Source organism: Dermacentor silvarum, chromosome 1 (genome assembly GCF_013339745.2).
Source record: "Dermacentor silvarum isolate Dsil-2018 chromosome 1, BIME_Dsil_1.4, whole genome shotgun sequence".
Lineage (NCBI taxonomy): Eukaryota > Metazoa > Arthropoda > Arachnida > Ixodida > Ixodidae > Dermacentor > Dermacentor silvarum.
Genome location: NC_051154.1, coordinates 101,652,288 through 101,670,634, shown reverse-complemented (window position 1 = coordinate 101,670,634; position 18,347 = coordinate 101,652,288). Strand labels below are relative to the sequence as shown.

Below are 18,347 nucleotides of genomic sequence, written 5' to 3'. Positions count from 1 at the left end.
TTAAAAACTGTCGGCTTTCGCTAGGAGGCTTGTTTATACACCCGCGTGGCGATATGAAAGAATACTGAGTTATGATTTGGCTTACGAATAACTACGCGCGCCGCAGATGTCAATTAGAATTTGACCTGAGCAGGAGCATCCAACACAGCTTTCCAGCTGAACGGCACAGCTTTGTAGATAATTTATTATATACGAAGGAGATGTTATATATAGCCACGTTTGCCTAATCACTATATGTATTGTATACGTTGAGTCTGAGGACACTTGTTGATTTCTGGCAAACGTCGCAGCGTTCTGCGCCTATACTAGGTGCAAAAAAAAAAAAAAAAAAAAACGAAAACGAAAAAACCGAAAAAAAAAGGGGGGGGGGGCAGAAGGGGGACGGTGTGTCTCATAATCAAATCATGTTTTTGGCAAGTAAAACACCACAATGTAATTAATTTGAACAATCGTAACAACACAATAAAATGAGATAATTCACAGCAGCTTCGCTCACGGACGTCGTTACACCGGAGCCATCCATGGCGCCTTTTCTTTTCGCCTCTGTCTCAAAAAAACGCGGAAAAGAGGAGCGCGGCAAAATGTAGGCAGATTTAAAAAAAAGAAAGGAAAGCTAATAAATAAAGGGGTCCGGTTCGCGCGTGCTGTATTGTGCGTGCAGACGCTCCACTTTCCAGGATCCCGCACGTTGTGCGCACCCGGGCGGACCTACTTCTTCGGGGCCGCTCCACTGCGTGTTCCTCGGCACTAACCAGTTTCTACCGTGTTAGGAAGGAGGATGGAGCACGATAATCTTCTTCCGCCTCGATAACTTTTTAGTATACACTGGAAGGCGATCGCCGGGACGCACTCCTCGAGAGCGCTCGCGCATGTGTGCCTGTCTGGGAAAAGGAAGGACTGGCGATAAAAGCACGGGCCGAAATCGGCGACGATCCGCGCCCGCCTCCTTCCGTGCCGCCCCAGACGTCCTGCTTGGCCTAACGGGTCGCGGGCGCCCACAGCACGCGCGGCTGCAGGGATCGCAGTCTGCCCCGCTACAATTCAACCGTGAAGGGCGTCGTGCATAGATATCCCTGGCATGCACCGTTGGTCGGTCGGCAGAAGGCGCGGCCTTTTTTGGTGCTGTAGTCCACGGCGGGCAGCAAATGCGTGGACAGCAACACGAACAGTGCCCATCTGCAGTTAGGCGCTGTTCGTGTTGGCGTACACGCATTTTCCGCAACTATTTATCTTCTTTATTCGCTCTCATTCGTGCTGTCGCTCTGCTAGTAAACGTCTATCAGGACAGCGATCAGGTCGTTTATCCGCGTCCTTCAGCTGCGTATATGTCCGCTTCGAAGTCGTCTTGCAGAGAGAAAGCGATATCAGCAATGGGCTGAAGTACTTCAAAGGTATAGTGAGCATTCGTCTGGATGTGCGTACAAAGTTACTTCCATGATCTATATGCGCAGCGCGTAAGTTTGGCAATTAATGCGCTTCGATGCGCGCCGGTGTTCGTCTATAGGACGCCTCGTATACTTTCCATGCACGAGGGTGCGCGCATTTATGCAGAGTGTATACGCTGTGTACACACTATACGAGCGTAAGTCAGTATAGCGTATGCCGTGCGGTATCTACTATATATGCGCTATGGGACCTTCGAATCTTGACACGGAGCTTCTCTCAGGCGCCCCGTGCTTCGATATTATTCTCTATACTAACCTGTGTATAGAAGGTTGCCGTGTTCAAAGGCTGTGGACTTAAAGCAGGACCGAGCACGCGATTTGATGAAGTCTCGTTGCGTGCTCGTGCATGCATTCAAATGTCCAACTTTCGACAATATATATAGCTGCTTCGTCTTGCTGTCGTTCGTCAGCTTCTTTCAATAAGACTAAGCAATTCACGCTGCACGGTCTCTCTTTTCGTATCTGATGTCATGAGTTAGCGCACGTCTTATAGTGGTTTGCCTGCTAATATTTAACTACAACCTGCATTTAAAAACAAGAAAACAACAACGAAAATGCGTGCAGCATATACATCTCTCCAGCGTGCGCAGTACGCTTCGAATCAAATAAGATAGGCTTCCTCTGACGTCGCCGATCCCTTAATTCCCGCGGCGCCGCGTGTACTTCCCGCGGTATACTGTGTATGGCGCTGACTGAATTAGCGACGAAAATACACGATTTTCGCAGCCGCAGCGCAGGGAGAGAGGCACCAAATTGGGTCAATGAGGCTAGACTCGTATACAACGCGCTGGGTAAATACCACCCGTCACACTCTCTTCGCGCGAACAAAAGAACGCCACTGCAGGTTCAACGGCCGCACGGCGGCTCTTACAAAGCGCAGCAACCTGTCGGTAATTAAACGCGCTGAACGAAAGGAGTGACACGGCAATCGCGTCATGGGACTCGCAGCGCGTGCATTAGAAGAGCGCAACCGCCGCCCTGGTAGCAGTCGCAGGGGCGGTTTTGTGTCGTCGCAGACCTCACGGTCATAGCCGTGCCATGCAACACGACGTCGGCTCGGCGTCTTATTTCTATCGTAGCAAACGTACGCTTAGTGAGTCTACATTGTCCGGACGACAACGAGGCGCGCGCGGCACTTTGTCGTCGCTGTCAGGCCCTCGCTGACAAAGCCCAATATCAGGATGCACCATCTTAACACAGTGGCATCCAGAGTACGGACCTAAAATGAATGGTAAAGAGAGTGGTAGCTGGTTCGACAACGACTATGACGGAACGACATCTCACACGTCGCGAACCTCGAACGGGGACAAGTGTCGTTTTCTGGTGTCTTCATCTTGTGCCAAGGAAACATGATTACGATACCTGCGCGACAGACGCCACAAACTTTCAACAATCTTAAAAATGTGCGGAGAACTTCGCACTGAGCGCGGAATAAGGTTGTACACACACTGCGTGATTGCGTGGTCATTGTTCTCAAACGAACGTGTGCTGCAGTGCATGTACTGTCAAGGAGTAATGCAATGGGCGAGCGGTGACGTCTCGCCTTGCGGGATCATGAAGGGCCGCCTCGAAGCGGGAATGGTTTTCACGCTCCAGCGCTCCGGTCATTCTTCATAGCGCAGCAGGTCTGTACAAAGGCTGTGACGCCTCTCCAAAGCTATCCATTCACATAATAAACATGTTTATTCTCTCTCTCTCTGGCGCGCGATCTGTAGAGATATGTAGATATCCGTTTGGGGGGGTTTTTGGACATCGTATTTGTTGAGGTAGCGTGTGGTCTGATGCTGGCTCATTGCGGTGTCATCCCCTGCTGCTGCGCTAGTTTATTATACTGTCTGGTAGAGAGAAAGAGAGTGAGAGCGCGCCCCCTGATGTCAGACATATATATGCGACATCCATGAAACCGGACATCCCGGCCGCGGTGAGAGCATTCCAGTAGAGGCGGATTGCAAAGAACGCCCATGCATTTAGATTTCTTTGTATACGTTTTAAAACCTCAGCAGTAAAAAAAAAAAAAGAAAGAAAGAAAGAAAAAGATACTGAAACCTTCCACTTCGGCGTCATCACGCATCTTGCGTTGGGACGTTAAATCGCCGATGAATCGCCGTCAATCCCGGTGACACGGATGCGGCTGCAAGCGCTCGGGAAGTTGGCGGGAGGCAACTTTGCGAAATCAGATTATGGTCGTTTCGAAGGCAAAAGTTGTAGCACGTGCCTGAGATTGAAATAGATTATACTACACTTTGATCTTGGCCAATCGATTATAAGATGCTATAAATGCAATGAACGCTTGCAGAGCGGGTGTGTTCTGAGATCGTATACGTACGCGCGTCACGTACGCGCTCGCTGCATAGCGCCCACCAGTGATGTCGAGAGTCCGACGCTCCGATCTACACAGACAGTGTGTCTGCGAACTCCCTCAGTATATATATGAAACCAGGTCGGCGAGAATAAGATCAAGCAAAAAAAAAAAAAAATTCATTTCCGGCAGTGCATGAAAAAACGAGCTATCTTCTTACGCGTCGAGGCGCGCATATACGTGCAGGACCGCAGTGTGCCGGAAGCCACTTCCGCGAAGTATCACCCGACTGCACATGCCTTCCCTCCATAGCGTTCTCCGCCGAACAGATTTCGTTGCACGTAAATAGCACCGTATGGTCCAAATCAATCCAGAGGCCTCGGCTGCACAGCGTCCCTCATGAACGTATATACAGCAGTCCCAGCGAGGGAACCCGGCTCCAGAAACTGACTGACTGACTGATTGATTGATTGATTGATTGATCGCATTTCGGTATTTCGCTGTCGTCGTTGGGATGCTGCTTATAGTGGATATAATGTAGTGGAGGTCTCCGATTAATTTATACCAGTAGAGGTCATTTCATAAGAATCGCAGTATCACGGTCCATTTTCATCTTCTGCGCACACCGGAATGCGGACTTACACGAAGACGATTCCGAGTGTCAATGCGACATACGACTGGCCAAGAACCGCTGTCCGAGTTTCCTACCGATTCCAACCGACCGAGTAATCACCTTTCAGACGCGTCGTACGTCGTATCGCACTTTGCGTCGCGCGTCATGAGCGGCGGAAGTCGAACCGGCGATCTCGTGGGCAGAAATGGAGCGTCATAGCCAAGACACCGCGCGTGGATGGACGAAACCCACATAAGAGGCTCAATGCTGCGACCCGCGCGACGTTCCGGCCTGGTAGCCTGTCCGGGCTAAATATAGCATCATGGCTGAACCCAGCAAAGTGGTGGCCGTGCGGAAAGAGTGGCAATGGGCTATGCGTGCCCGCAGTTCATAGCGCAGCTATGCAGCCGACGAGAAAGGGTTCCCGCCGCTGACCGCCCGCGACGGGCTATAGCATGCAGAGGCGGCCTTGGGGTCTTCGGTCCAGCGGCTCGCGCCGGTGCGGAGGAGGCCGGCCGAGAAAGCCTACGCCTGGCCTCCGGACGTTCTTTCTCTTTTTTCTTACCTCTCTCTGTTTCGTTAGGCAGGCTAAGAAGAAGAAGAAGAAGAAGAAAAAAAAAAAGAAAGACATATCTGGCTCAGTCTCTTTGCGGCTGGAGTAACATCTAGACCAGCAGGAAACTGGCGGAGGCGGGCTGGAAGAACGCGATGGAACCGCCGGCGCAATCTAGCACCGCGAGGGAGTTCTACTATAATTTTTATTTTCTAACCCCGCAGTATTGGGGAAGAAAAGAAACATAAGCGAATTATAATGGGCGCGTGCGCAGCGCGCCGTGTTGCCGCAAGAAATATAGGAAGTGGTGGAGCCTGCGGCAATGTGGGCCGATTGTTCTCCGCTCGCTGGGGCCCATTGTTTGCGCTGTCGGCTGCAGCCGGGCGTGGTGACGAGGGTTATTTTGGCGAGAAGGGGGTCAGCCGGCCATCAAAGCGAGTTGCGCGGGCCGAGACAACGGGGCCGTGACTCAATAGCCGCCGCCGGCGGCGGCGACGGACAAGTCCAGTCGGACCACGGGCCGCCATCGACCGCGCGCTATAACGCCGATGCACTCTCTCGCGCCTTCCTCGATATATAGACCGGCGTCAAAGGACCTCTTACGGTGGAGGCAGTATATACTGTATATATGAGCTTCTCGACGTCTCCTTTATCGTATATACGCACGCGCGTCATCGACAGGAAATGAACCGTCAACGACTGTTTATTACGCCATGTACGCGTTAGCTGCGCGTCTTCTGTACGGCGGTAGCGCCTTTCTCTGATGTTTGCCCAATGTCTGCAGTCAATGCCGCGCTTATACTGCGTGTCTCATGGAGAGAATGCTATAGCGCCTCGTCACGACCGTCCTCGTCGAAACCGCAATAACCGGGCGCTCGCACGTCTCCCTTGATTGCAGTGTGGCTGGCTGACGGTAATTGCGTAGGCACCGCCGCAGCGTCGCTTTGACACCCACAGGCCGATGCACGGACGTCGGGTTGTTTTCCCGTGCGCGTCCGGTCGCCTCTCGCGGGCTGACCGATTTGGCACGCTTCCCGGTGCTCGCCTTGGTGGTGGAGTGCACGTCGAAGTCGGGGGCCGCTTCCATGGTCAGTGTCCAAGGATGGAATTCCGAGCGACCTTTTATAGTCAAGCTCTTACCGAATCGCGCTCGACTCCTCCCACTGGGAAACTACGCCTTCTCTGCACCGCGGGCACTTCTGCACTAAGCGGTTACATGCTTAGTGCAGTGAGCGGGAGAACGATGTAACAGAACAGGACCTTCAGCTGCACAGGAACTCATTAAAGAGATACGACGGTATATCCGTCTTTATTGATGTTGGTTGGTTGGTTTTCCTTTACTGGATTGCGCATACTCGTTGGAGGGACACGGTCAAAAGATGATGAGACAACTCGGCATTGTGGTTGTCCTTGTTTATTCTCTGTTCTTCTCTTATATACGTGTCCTTGTTTTGCTGCACTGCAATTTCCTGGTGGTACGACAACTCGCCTATTATTCCGTCCTTCTAATAGTCGCATCTTTGTTCGCCATTATTCAACGTTATGCATCCCCTTGTCATCGGTATATACAGGGTGTTTCAGCGAACACTTTCAAAAATTCTTAAAGGTTGCCTGGGGCAGATAGCACAATTCTAGTTCATGAGCTGGTCTACTCGAAGAGGCGGACATTACTTGCACAAAAAAATTGAAATGCATATTCGACTAATCAACAAAAATTCACTAATTAAGTTTTTAACTAATCACCTAATGGTCCATATTGCAATTTACAAATTGTAGCCGTGGAGTTCAAAAGGCGGATTCAAAAGGCGGATCCACTTGGAACGAATTCTCGAGATGACACCAGTTTAGAGATATTAATTCCCGAACTTTGCGGAGAAATGCATTGGCGTTCCAGTTAGTTTCTTAGCGAAACGTCGCTTTATGCATTGAAGCACAAAATTAACTGGGACGCCAATGCATTTCTCCGCAAAGTTCGGGGATTAATATCTCGAAACTGGTGTCATCCCGAGAATTAATTCAAAGTGGATCCGCCTTGCAAACTCCACGACTACAATTTGTAAATTGCAATATGGGCCATCAGGTAATTGGTTAAAAGCTCAAATAGTGAATTTTTGCTGATTATCGAATATGCATGTGCAAGTAATTTTTTGTGCAAGTAATGTCCGCCTCTTCGAGTAGACCAGCTCATTAACTAGAATTATGCTATCTGCCCCAGGCAACCTTAAATAAATTTTGAAAGTGTTCGCTGAAACACCCTGTATAGTAATACCTACACAGTTCTGGTGGGCTGCGTCCTCCGCGACCATTGCATACCAAAAAACGCCTACTTACATGCCATCCTGCTCAAAGATACAGATGCTTTGCCGCTGGGCACATTAGTTCCAAAGCCCTATTTTATGATAGAACGGCTCGCTTATGTAAGCTTTCGCGTTTGTATAAAATGTGTGTGTGCGCGTGTGAAGTCTGTGTGCGGTCTGTGTGCGGGCGGGGTGCGGAAATGGGACCCGAAGATATATGTAATGAATGCCCATATACGTAGCACGCTAACATTTGCGAGTATACAACGCCGACGTTAACACGACAATTTACGCACTAACTTAACTTTAATTCCTCGTCGAAAATTGCTGCGAACGAACTCCGCCTATATTCGCCGTTTCCTAATTCGGTACGTACTGTCCCACTTCATCATGCACCAACCGGACCAAGTTATCATCTCTTTACGTAAATATGCATTACCGTTGTATATCTCGCGCGGTAAGTGCGGGAATCCCCGTGCTTGTATTCCCCAGAAAACGTCCGGTTCCACTGTCCGACTCACGATTTTGCCGAGAAAAGAGTGGGTTTTGTTTTGTGCCTAAATACAAGAAATGTGTTCTTTCTGTGTGTTTTCTAATAAAAAAACACACACTTTCTTATTCGCACAGCTCTTGGTGTACCATTTTGGCCGCATCTCACATCGGGAGTGATTTTTATAAAAAGCTGCTTAACCCGCCTTACCCCCGTGGTTATGGCGTTGCGCTGCTGAGCTCGATGTCACGGGTTCGATCCCGACCGCGGTGGAAGCATATTGATAGGGGCGAAAACGCTCGTGCACTTCGATTTAGGTGCACGTTAAAGAACCCCAGGGGGTCGAAATTAATTCGGAGTACCCCATTACGGTGTGCCTTATAATCAGATCGTTGTTTTGGCACGCATTACCCCAGACATTATTTTTTAAAGTAAAGCTGGTTACTTGCGGTGCAAAACTAGTGGCAAGTAGAGCGTCTCATTTGAAGACTTTTACGGAGTGCTCTTCTATCTCTTACTCGCTAAAGTAAGCGGGCGACATCGGAAGTTTCGGACAGTTCTTGTTTTTTCAAAGAGGGGAAAAAAAAAAAATCGTCGACGCGAGCGATGCCACCTGCGCGCATGCTATATGTGAAATGCTTGCCTCATTTCGCTTGCGTTCGCAAAGTGCGCAGAAAGTTTGTTCTTTGGTACCTTCCCAAACCCGTATATCCTACACAAATGGCATCCTGAGGTGCACTCTTCGAAATGCAAAAACTGTGAAGGCATAGCGACCCTAAATCACATGCTCTGGGATTGCCCAGCACTAAACGGTCTACACGGGAACAAAGAGTCATGGGAATCCTCCCTCCATAGCCAGGAAGAACAAGCCCAAAAAACAAGCCATCTTTCAAGCCCAGGCCGCCGCCGGAAGCCAACTGATTCCGGCTGACGTCTAGGGGGGAGGTGGACGGTGAAAGGGTGAGCTGCGTCTCACCCCGATCACCCATACTCTCTGACGGGTGCTTTCTCTCTCTCTCTCTCTCTCTCTATGAGTGAAACCTGAAAAGTCTGAATTCTTTGAACGTTCGTGGAAACCCGCCTGGAGACGCCGTTGGGGATACATGAGCGCTAATGATGTGCCAAGCGGCCCGCAGTATACAGTATATATGAAATCAACCATTTCGCATACCGCCAGCTCATTTTGAGCAGTATATACCTTTTGCATTCATATCCATATCCATTCAAGCGCCAATTATGCAGGCAGAAAATTGTGCTTAGCATGTTTCCTGCATCCTTCAGCATCATTAAAAACATATCACACAAGACAGAATAGGAATACTGAAATTCTCGGTGAGTTTTACTGCATATACAACAATGAACTCTCAGGCCTGAACTCTCAGGAATACTTGAGGCGCGCGAACCGTCAATTGTTGTTGCGGAAATAGCAGGAGACCTAAAAAATGTGTCTTGTGAAAATCATTATACCGCAGAAAATAAATAAATAAATAAATAAATAAATAAATAAATAAATAAATAAATAAATAAATAAATAAATAAATAAATAAATAAATAAATAAATAAATAAATAAATAAATAAATAAATAAATAAATAAATAAATAAATAAATAAATAAATAAATATTGAAGTTAACCCACTCAAATCTTTTTCACCAAAACACTTGGTACAAATTAATAAATATTAGAGAGGTTAAATCAGAAGTGTTTTAATATGAATATAACGCGTTTGAGACATCCTTATTTGCCCAAGGGCTTCTTATTTTGAGTCGTTTTCTTCGATTGCATAATTGTATCCGTAGCGCTTGAAGAGCATATTGCTTCGAATCTAATTTAAAAAAAAATCGTCGCAACGCAGGTAGGCCATTGCTAAACCATAGAGTTTCTTACTAAAGTTACTACATTACAAGAAACAAAATCTGGCGTTGCGATTGGGAATGGTGGATACTACATGCATTTTTGCCTGATCTACGTGCATGGGGCTTCAGACGGTCTTGCAGCATTATTTATTGCGCTTTATCGGCCTTTATCGGGCCTAAATTTCCATGCAATTATATATTCTTTTAACGCATGAAGGCAATGCGACCCTGCGTATACATGCATACACAGCGCAAATTGTTTCATTTACAACGCAATGGTTCGTTAAAAATGATCAATTTGCAAAATTCACAACGTCGTGTCAAGCCAGAATTATGAAATTTAGGCTAATCCGTGTACTATGCTCATCCTTCCCATGCCGTTGGAACCGCCAAACTTGCAGCTCCCGTAGCCTCACTGGAGCCGCAGTTCCATCTAGTATTTTTTTCTAGGGAGCTCTAGCTGTGGTGTAGACAACATTCTCTTGCTTTCTCAGCGACGGTCACCGCAGATTAAGTATATTTGCTTAAAGCCTCGACAGGTGCCTTGTCTCCTGACGCGCCGTAGATGAGTTACATAGTAGTAGTAGCCTTGAAAAAGACAAGTCCACTTGTCGAAACGTTGGCTCCTGCTCTCACCTTGTTCTCGTGTGACTCATTGTCTTGAATTACCATCTTCCGCATTCCCCGTGTTTTCCGTAGTAGTAGTAGTAGTAGTAGTAGTAGTAGTAGTAGTAGTAGTAGTAGTAGTAGTAGTAGTAGTAGTAGTAGTAGTAGTAGTAGTAGTAGTAGTAATATCTTGCTTATTTAAATAAACAAGATAAATAAACCGCAATAAACAAGTTAAATAAACCGCGGCCCCAAGCGCTAGGGGGCCTTTACGCTTGCGTCCCCCTAATCTAAATCTCTGTAGTGTTGCTTGTGACCACTGCGGTACTGTGGAAACTACTGAACACGTTCTTTACCATTGTCCTTGATAAAGCGCACACAGGCAGTCACTGCCGACCGCGCTGGCCCGTCTTGACGACCGCCCGTTTTCAGAGCCGACAGTCCTGGAACGCCGGCCTGTACAGTCGTCACACCACGAGTCGGTCAAGGCACTTTTGAAGTTTTTGCATTCGAATGGTCTCTTAGAGAGACTATAGCTCTCATGGACGGTCCCCACCTCCCCTGTGTGTGTTTTTTTCTTTTTTCGTGCCTTTGCTCCATCTCTCTGCTATTCTTCCCGTCTTTGATTTCCCCTTACCCTTCCTCCAGTGCAGGGTAGCAAACTAGAAGCTCTTCCGGTTAGCCTCCCTTTTTTTCCCCACCCCATTTCTCTCTCTCTTCATCAATTTAATTTTCTCCCCCAACAATTCCTTTTGCAGAGTAACAAGCGACTATGTAGCCGCTAATAAGTCATGCCGTATAAAATACAGTATATTCCAGTAAAACTATCTCTTTCTCTCCGCTCCTGTCTTGTTTGCAGGAATTACGATAAATTTTGTCTAAGCACGTGGACATCGCGGGTGGTGCAAAAAATAATGAAAAATAATTTAACCAACCAAGCAACCAACCAACCAAGCAACCAACCAACCAACCAAACAAACAAATAAAAGGTTTCGCGTCACTTGTTGCCTATAGGGAATATGCGTCGTATGCCTCGCATTCCTGGATACATATGACATCCTGTCAGAAGCAACGCCGCTTCAGCTGCGCACTACCGGCGATATTTCGCTTCCAGGTGTCGCGATATATAAAAAAAAAAAAAAAAAAAAAAAAAAAACAGATTGTTTTGCAGCGACGACCGGACTCGCAGCGCTGCGATATTTTTTTATGCTGTTTGATCACGCATCAAATAAAAAAGAACGGTCGCTCGGTTACAGGTTTTCTTTTCTCTTTTTATTACCTACAACTAAATAGGAAATACGGACCCGTATTCACACACACACAAAAATAGTTCTCACTCAAGAACTGTTCGTAAGACCCAGATACCAGCCGATCGTGATGTTGGACATATCGCTAACAAAAGCGGCCGGTCAATGACAAACAGCACTTACGAACGAAAACTCCCTGAATTCGGTCATCCGAAAATTGGAGCTAAAGCATTAAAGCTAAACAAGAGAAATGAAATAGAAAGAACAAGATAACCAAAACATTTCATGATGACTTCAGCGATGTCTATATACATACATCGCTGACAAAAGTGCTGTGCACTAAACGCAAAACAAAAGGTCGCATACAAGCACATGCATAATCAGATGCAGTAACAGAAACAGCGAATAACTATACTAAACGACACGAGTATGAATTCTACTCGACTCCCACTATCGTGACAGTGCCGCCGGGATAAATAAAACAATTATTCCCCCCCCCCCCCCCCCCCCCCCAGACATGTTCACCCCTGTAAGAGCAAAGAAAGTGAATGGATGTGAACACAACGGAGTTCCGGTACCAACCGTCGGTCGTCACGTACTCGCCAATGCCATTAATCGAGTTCGCACGATGATGCGTCATCCTTGCCATTTACTTTTGTGGACATCTTCGCAGCTTCGCAGCGTGGTTGGCGGTTGCTGGCGGCGGCAAAGGCGCTCTATTTAACGCGATAGCGTTAAGGGCCCCGTGCCGCAGAAAATCCGGCGTCGGTGTCGGCGCCGGGTTCATCATCCCGAACCCCCTAGATCCCCCGACCACGCAGGCCCTCCGGGTGGCGCAGAGACGCTGGTGAACTAATTGAATTTCTCTAAGTGCGCCAGAAAAATCGTAAAGTACGACTTGACCACAGCCTACAGGCATGATAGGGTCGGATTGTAATTTGAATATACGAGAAAACATAATTCTGCTACGAGGCAACTCAAACACAAACCCCTTTTCAAGCATTTTTGCCATTCATATAGCGGCGCACCCGGGTAGGTTACTTGCAGAAACACCATCCAGATGGCACTCGCCTCGTCGGCAGCGTAAAACGGCAGCGGCGCGCAGAGGCGAAGGGGGAGAAAAAAAATTGAAAGACACTTTGTAAATTCCAAAGTGTGTTCGGCGAAAGCCTGTGGCCATTCGACTGACTATGCCATGTCTTTTTTTTTTGTGTGTGTGCATGACAATCCCAGTGGAATGGATTGCTGAGGGAGTGTAAGGGGGGGAGGCCACAGTTGTGGCGGCGAAACTGTGCGCCGCTGTGCCATCACGTGATTGCTGAGAGAGTGTGAGGGGGTGAGGCCACAGCTGGCACCGTTCCAGGGCACGGACGGACGGGCGGTCGGACACCGCGAGTATGAGCCATTAAAGGCTTTCGCCTTAATAAAGCTGCAGTTGCCGGGAAGGCTGACAAGCATTCAGGGATTTTTGAATGGTATCGCGTTCCACCCTTAAAGGTGAAGCTTAAGCGTCCTCCAAATTTTTTCGTCCTAGTCTTAAAGCATGCGCTTGTTCAAAAACTGCAACTCCTATCTGAATTACGTGGGTACGTAGAGGTCGTTTTGTGTAGCGCGGACAAAATAGGTATCGCTGGTGTTTGTTGCATTTAAAAGAGGAACTTCAAAAAAATTCTGCCAGTTGTGAACAAACTATGCATTAGGCCATGAGATATTTTACAGAATTTGCTGAAAGGTAATATATATATATATATATATATATATATATATATATATATATATATATATATATATATACAGGGTGTTTCAGCGAACACTTTCAAAATTTATTTAAGGTTGCCTGTGGCAGATAGCCCAATTCTAGTTAATGAGCTGGTCTACTCGAAGAGGCGGACATCACTTGCACAAAAATTGAAATGCATAATCAAATAATTAACAGAAATTCACTAATTAAGTTTTTAAATAATTACTTGATGGCCCTTATTGCAATTTACAATTTCTAGCCGTGGAGTTCGCAAGGCGGATCCACTTGAAATTAATTCTCAGGTTGACACCAGTTTCGAGATATTAATTCCCAAACTTTGCGGCGAAATGCATTATCGTTCCAGTTAATTTTGAGCTTGAATGCATGAAGTGACATTTTGTTAAGAACCTAACTGGAACGCCAATGCATTTCTCCGCAAAGTTCTGGAATTAATATCTCGAAACTGGTGTCATCCCGAGAATTTGTTCCAAGTGGATCCGCCTTGCCAACTCCACGGCTACAATTTGTAAATTGCAATATAGGCCACAGGTAATTAGTTAAAAATTAATTAGTGCATTTCTGTTAATTATTTGATTATGCATTTCAATTTTTTGTGCTAGTAATGTCCGCCTCTTCGAGTAGACCAGCTCATGAACTAGAATTGTGCTATCTGCCACAGGCAACCTTTAAGAATTTTTGAAAGTGTTCGCTGAAACACCCTGTATATATATATATATATATATATATATATATATATATATATATATACAGGGTGTTTAATCTTGTGTATATATTGTTACAATTGATACATCATATATCACATATACATCATATATATATACAATGTTACAATTGATACATCATATATCACATATACATCATGCTCATACACAACTGTGAACCGCATCAATAATTTGTGGATATGACTTTAACAAAACTCACGCAAACAATTTAGCGGTTGCACGTAAACTGTAAACGAGCACATATTTGTCCGCTTTAGAAGATACGGCAGATACAGTTTATATATAGAATTGCGATACCTGTTCCTTCACGTTTACGCTACCTTTTCTTCTTTCTTTATTTATTTCTTTCTTTTCAGTTACGGAGTTCTAAACTGCTTACTTCAAAAAAATTTTTTACGTTATGAATTTTTAGTCATTCTCATAATAAACTAGGGACCCATAAAAAATTCTGCTTCCTACAGTTGGCAAAATTGAGCTTTCTCTCCTAAGTGCAACACATTTAATTCAAATTCGTTCAGTGGCTGTCTAATAAGAGGAGTTCTGCGTTTCGTGTCTATTTGAATGGGGAAATGGGAGTTTGCTCCGAGCGAATGGACCTATATGCTGCAAGAACGATTGCGTGAGAAATAACAGGGCTTGTTTTATGGAAGGAGAACATCACTGACAGGGGGGACACCGTGAATTGTTCCTTGATAGAAGGGGAGCCGTCAGCATTCTCACGTGGTTTCTTTCCCAAGCACTGTTACCAACCGCAATACTGCTTAGCCCCAGTGGTCTGACGAGAACCGGCGCATTCAGAGTGGCAAGGTCGATAACCACGTTTTCGAGAAAAAAAAAAAAAAAAAAGGGCCGAGGTATGGATGTCTGCGTGTCTGCTGATAACACCAGAGTGATGTCATGTATATAGAGGGTATTGTTCTTTTTGCAACTCATGAGCTTATACAAGGCACCTAGCTTTCTGAAGTGCCTAGGTGTCTTTCGGGCACACTGCATTTGAAAAGATCGTCCAGTTCCAACTGTGCCGTAAAAACGGTAAATTGTACAAGGCCTTGTCACCCGTCTATAATTTCCCGTCTCCCACGCATCAAGGACAAGTGCCTGGGCGAGCTCTCGATATATACTGAGTGGGTGTATAGTGAAGGGCGTATCAGAGGACGTATATAGGGTGTTTCACGTTGCTGGACAGAACCAAGGTAATGTTAATTTGTTTGCCGTTGCTTGGAGATACTCAGATTGTTTCTTGCATTCCGCCTAATTACACAATTAGTCTTAATTAATCAACTTTTCAAATATTATAATTAGATGAAAAGCGTCAAAGAGAAAATTGTAGAGCAACATGAAAAGCTCCCGGTACAGCTTTCTGTTGCTCAACACGTGCTACGCAAAAGTGCTTTTCCAAGCATGAAATAAGCCCGCGAATGCACGCAAAGTGCCTCTAGCGGCCAGTCGCGCCGCAATTTTGCGTGCATTCGCGGGCTTATTTCATGCTTGGAAAAGCACTTTTGCGTAGCACGTGTTGAGCAACAGAAAGCTGTACCGGGAGCTTTTCATGTTGCTCTACAATTTTCTCTTTGACGCTTTTCATCTAATTATAATATTTGAAAAGTTGATTAATTAAGACTAATTATGTAATTAGGCGGAATGCAAGAAATAATCTGAGTATCTCCAAGCAACGGCAAACAAATTAACATTACCTTGGTTCTGTCCAGCCATACGCGGCATTTGCATATTTTTAAAGATGGGCTCAAATTACGTGGGACACCAGGTATATACTTACAAATGTAGCGTTCATAAAAAAAAAGCGTCCACTAAAGTGTGCAAATGAGTGCATATACAGTAGAATGGTTTACACAAATGGGTGTGTAGTGTCGTCAACGCTTAGGGGAAAACAACTCATTTGCATTCAAGCGCTCGTGCAGCAGCTTCAATTTGGAAAGAAGGTGCGCAGAACAATTTCTTGATGAATAGCCATTAGGGATTTCTCATATAGATACTTTTCCCCTACAAAATTGAATAGTAATACAATATTTCCCCTAAGAATGGACGGCCTTGTGCAGGGGTGGCCGAAACTGCGCTTGCGAGCTATACACGCAGATCTTCTTGGGTCTACTTGTGGCTGGCAGCCGGCAGTACATTCGGGCCTTCGGTGTCTATAGATTTCTGACGTAAATATGAATGTTGTGCTAGCTATTGCCGAATTAGGTAGTTTAACCCGCCGTAGTTGCTTAGTGGCTATTGTATTGGGCTGCTAAGCACGAGGTCGCGGGATAGAATCCCGACCACGGCAGGAACCCCAGGTGGTCCAAATGATTCCGGAGTCCCCACTAAGGCGTGCATCATAATCAGATCGCGGTTTTGGCACGTAAAAAACCCATAATTTAATTTTTTACGTAGTGTGCACAGACTCATTCATATGCTTTCCTCAGAAACTAGACCAGCGTTTCTTCGCAGGAAAGACAAGTAGTCAAAGGACAGTATATGACGATAAGGTCTCCAGTTTTTTTCGTGTCACTCTGGAACAATGTGGTGAGCTTTTCTGTGGCTCCTTGTATATGTCTGTCTGGCATGCACATAAGGATATATATATATATATATATATATATATATATATATATATATATATATATATATCCTTATGTGCATGCCAGACAGACATATACAAGGAGCCATGTACATGTATATACATACAAGCGCGTACATGATAATTCGCGCATACGAGATGCGCGTGCGTTGCTACCCCGTTGACGTGGTGCTGTGTTGTGCGCAGGCCTACCAGCGTCCGGGCTCGGAGCGGCTGAAGGTGAGCGTGGTGCTCGCCAGCGCCCTGGTCGCCATCAGTGTCGTCGTCGGTGTGGTCGTCGTGCTCGTGGTGCACCTGCGCGCGCAGCAGCAGATGCACTGCGCATGCCCGCCGCCCCTGCCCCAAGCCGCCGCCCTCAAGGTATTTGCATATGCCACCCGCACGCGAACTATATATTGCGGCCTCGTGTTTTTTTTTTTTTTTTTTTTTTTTTTTTTTGCTACGGCCTTCTATAATGAGATGTGAATACATACATAAATGAATTTTATTGGTGAATGATATGGCGCTTAGGCCTATTGGAGGAAGAGAATGATAGGGGTAAAATTTATAACTCGCGATGGATGCCTGCAAAGGATGACAAGCTCCGGATACGCTTGCGCCGCTCAACGTCAGCCGCATTCACTTTTCGAAAGAGTGAGCCGAGCGCGCGTCCCCCAAGCCAGGACATTCCCAGACAAGGTGACACGTGGAACTGAATGTGCGGGACGCCTCTGTCTCGTGTTTTCATGAATGCTTGCGCAGCCGCATTTCGACTCCCACCTTCTCAAGCTTCTTTTTTTTTTTTTCTTTTCTTTTTGAAGAGTCAGCGAGTAAGGGGAGGGGGGGGGATCGTGCCCCCCCCCCCCCCCCCCCCCATTTCCACCCCGTTGTCTCTTAATATGTAGCAACTATCTCGGCACCGTGACGTGCGCAAGATGACTGAATCACGTTGAGAAGACGTTGACCAAAATGAAACGAAACAGCGCCTCGGGACAAAATGCTCATCACGAAGATGGTCGGGTTATTCCGTAGGCACGAAAACACGGGAGATGCCAAGAGCCATGACCTCATTACGTTGTCTGAAAATTTCTTTATTCGTTCGGAGACTCGCGCACCTGCACTCCTGCAAAAAAATAAAGAAAAATGAAAAAAAGAAAAGTTCGCTAAATGGCTGCACGGCCGTGTTCGTGAGCGCGGTCCTGGCGCGCTATAGTCGGGAGCAGCGGCCGTGCATGCCGGCTCCCCACGGAGCACTGCAGGCTCGGCCACGCTGGCTGACCTCGTGCACTGCGTGCCCACCACGCAGGCATGGTGGACGCGTGCACTGCAACAGGTTGTTGGACCGCGGCCGGTTTCTGCGCGTGTGACCCTCGAAGAAGGGTGGCCGCCACGATCGCGGGGCCACTCGGCCGTGGAACGGGAATATCGCGCGCGCACGCGCGTGTCTACAGCCCCCGCAAATAGCGCCGCCACACTCGGACCTGAGCGAAAGTATACGTATGGGGCCACCCCTCTTTTGTGACTGAGCCGCGTAGCCCGTCTAAACGGCCGATTGAAACTGCGGGTCTCTTTCTCTATCGCACTCTCGTTTCGTGTCAACGACCGCCGCGTTATTGTGTACGGACTCGTGCGGTCAATTCAGCGACTGAACGCGCACGTATACACGCGCGAAGCTTTGTTCGCCCCACAAACGGAAAGTACGCCCGCACGGCCTTGGTGCGCTTTGAGATACTAAACTTCTACAGAAGAAGTGTCAGCAGTACAAGGGGGCGGTCCGCATGATGAATCTGCCATGTGACGCACACTGTGATGTGCTCGTATACCGGACTTCATAGCTCTGCCATATACTTCATTTCTAGTCCCTGTATATAGTCACGGCCGTCTTATATGGACGTCGG

The 18,347-nt window shown here is 46.9% G+C and overlaps 1 protein-coding gene across 1 annotated transcript in view; it reads left to right on the top strand.

Moving 5' to 3' along the window:
• The window catches only part of LOC119433861 (uncharacterized), a 59,235-nt gene that overhangs the window by 11,972 nt on the left and 28,916 nt on the right, over positions 1-18,347 (top strand). Inside the window, exon 2 of the mRNA XM_037701139.2 lies at positions 16,657-16,830. Within this exon, the coding sequence (XP_037557067.1) occupies positions 16,657-16,830 (174 nt within the window). The remainder of the gene's footprint in view (positions 1-16,656; positions 16,831-18,347) is intronic.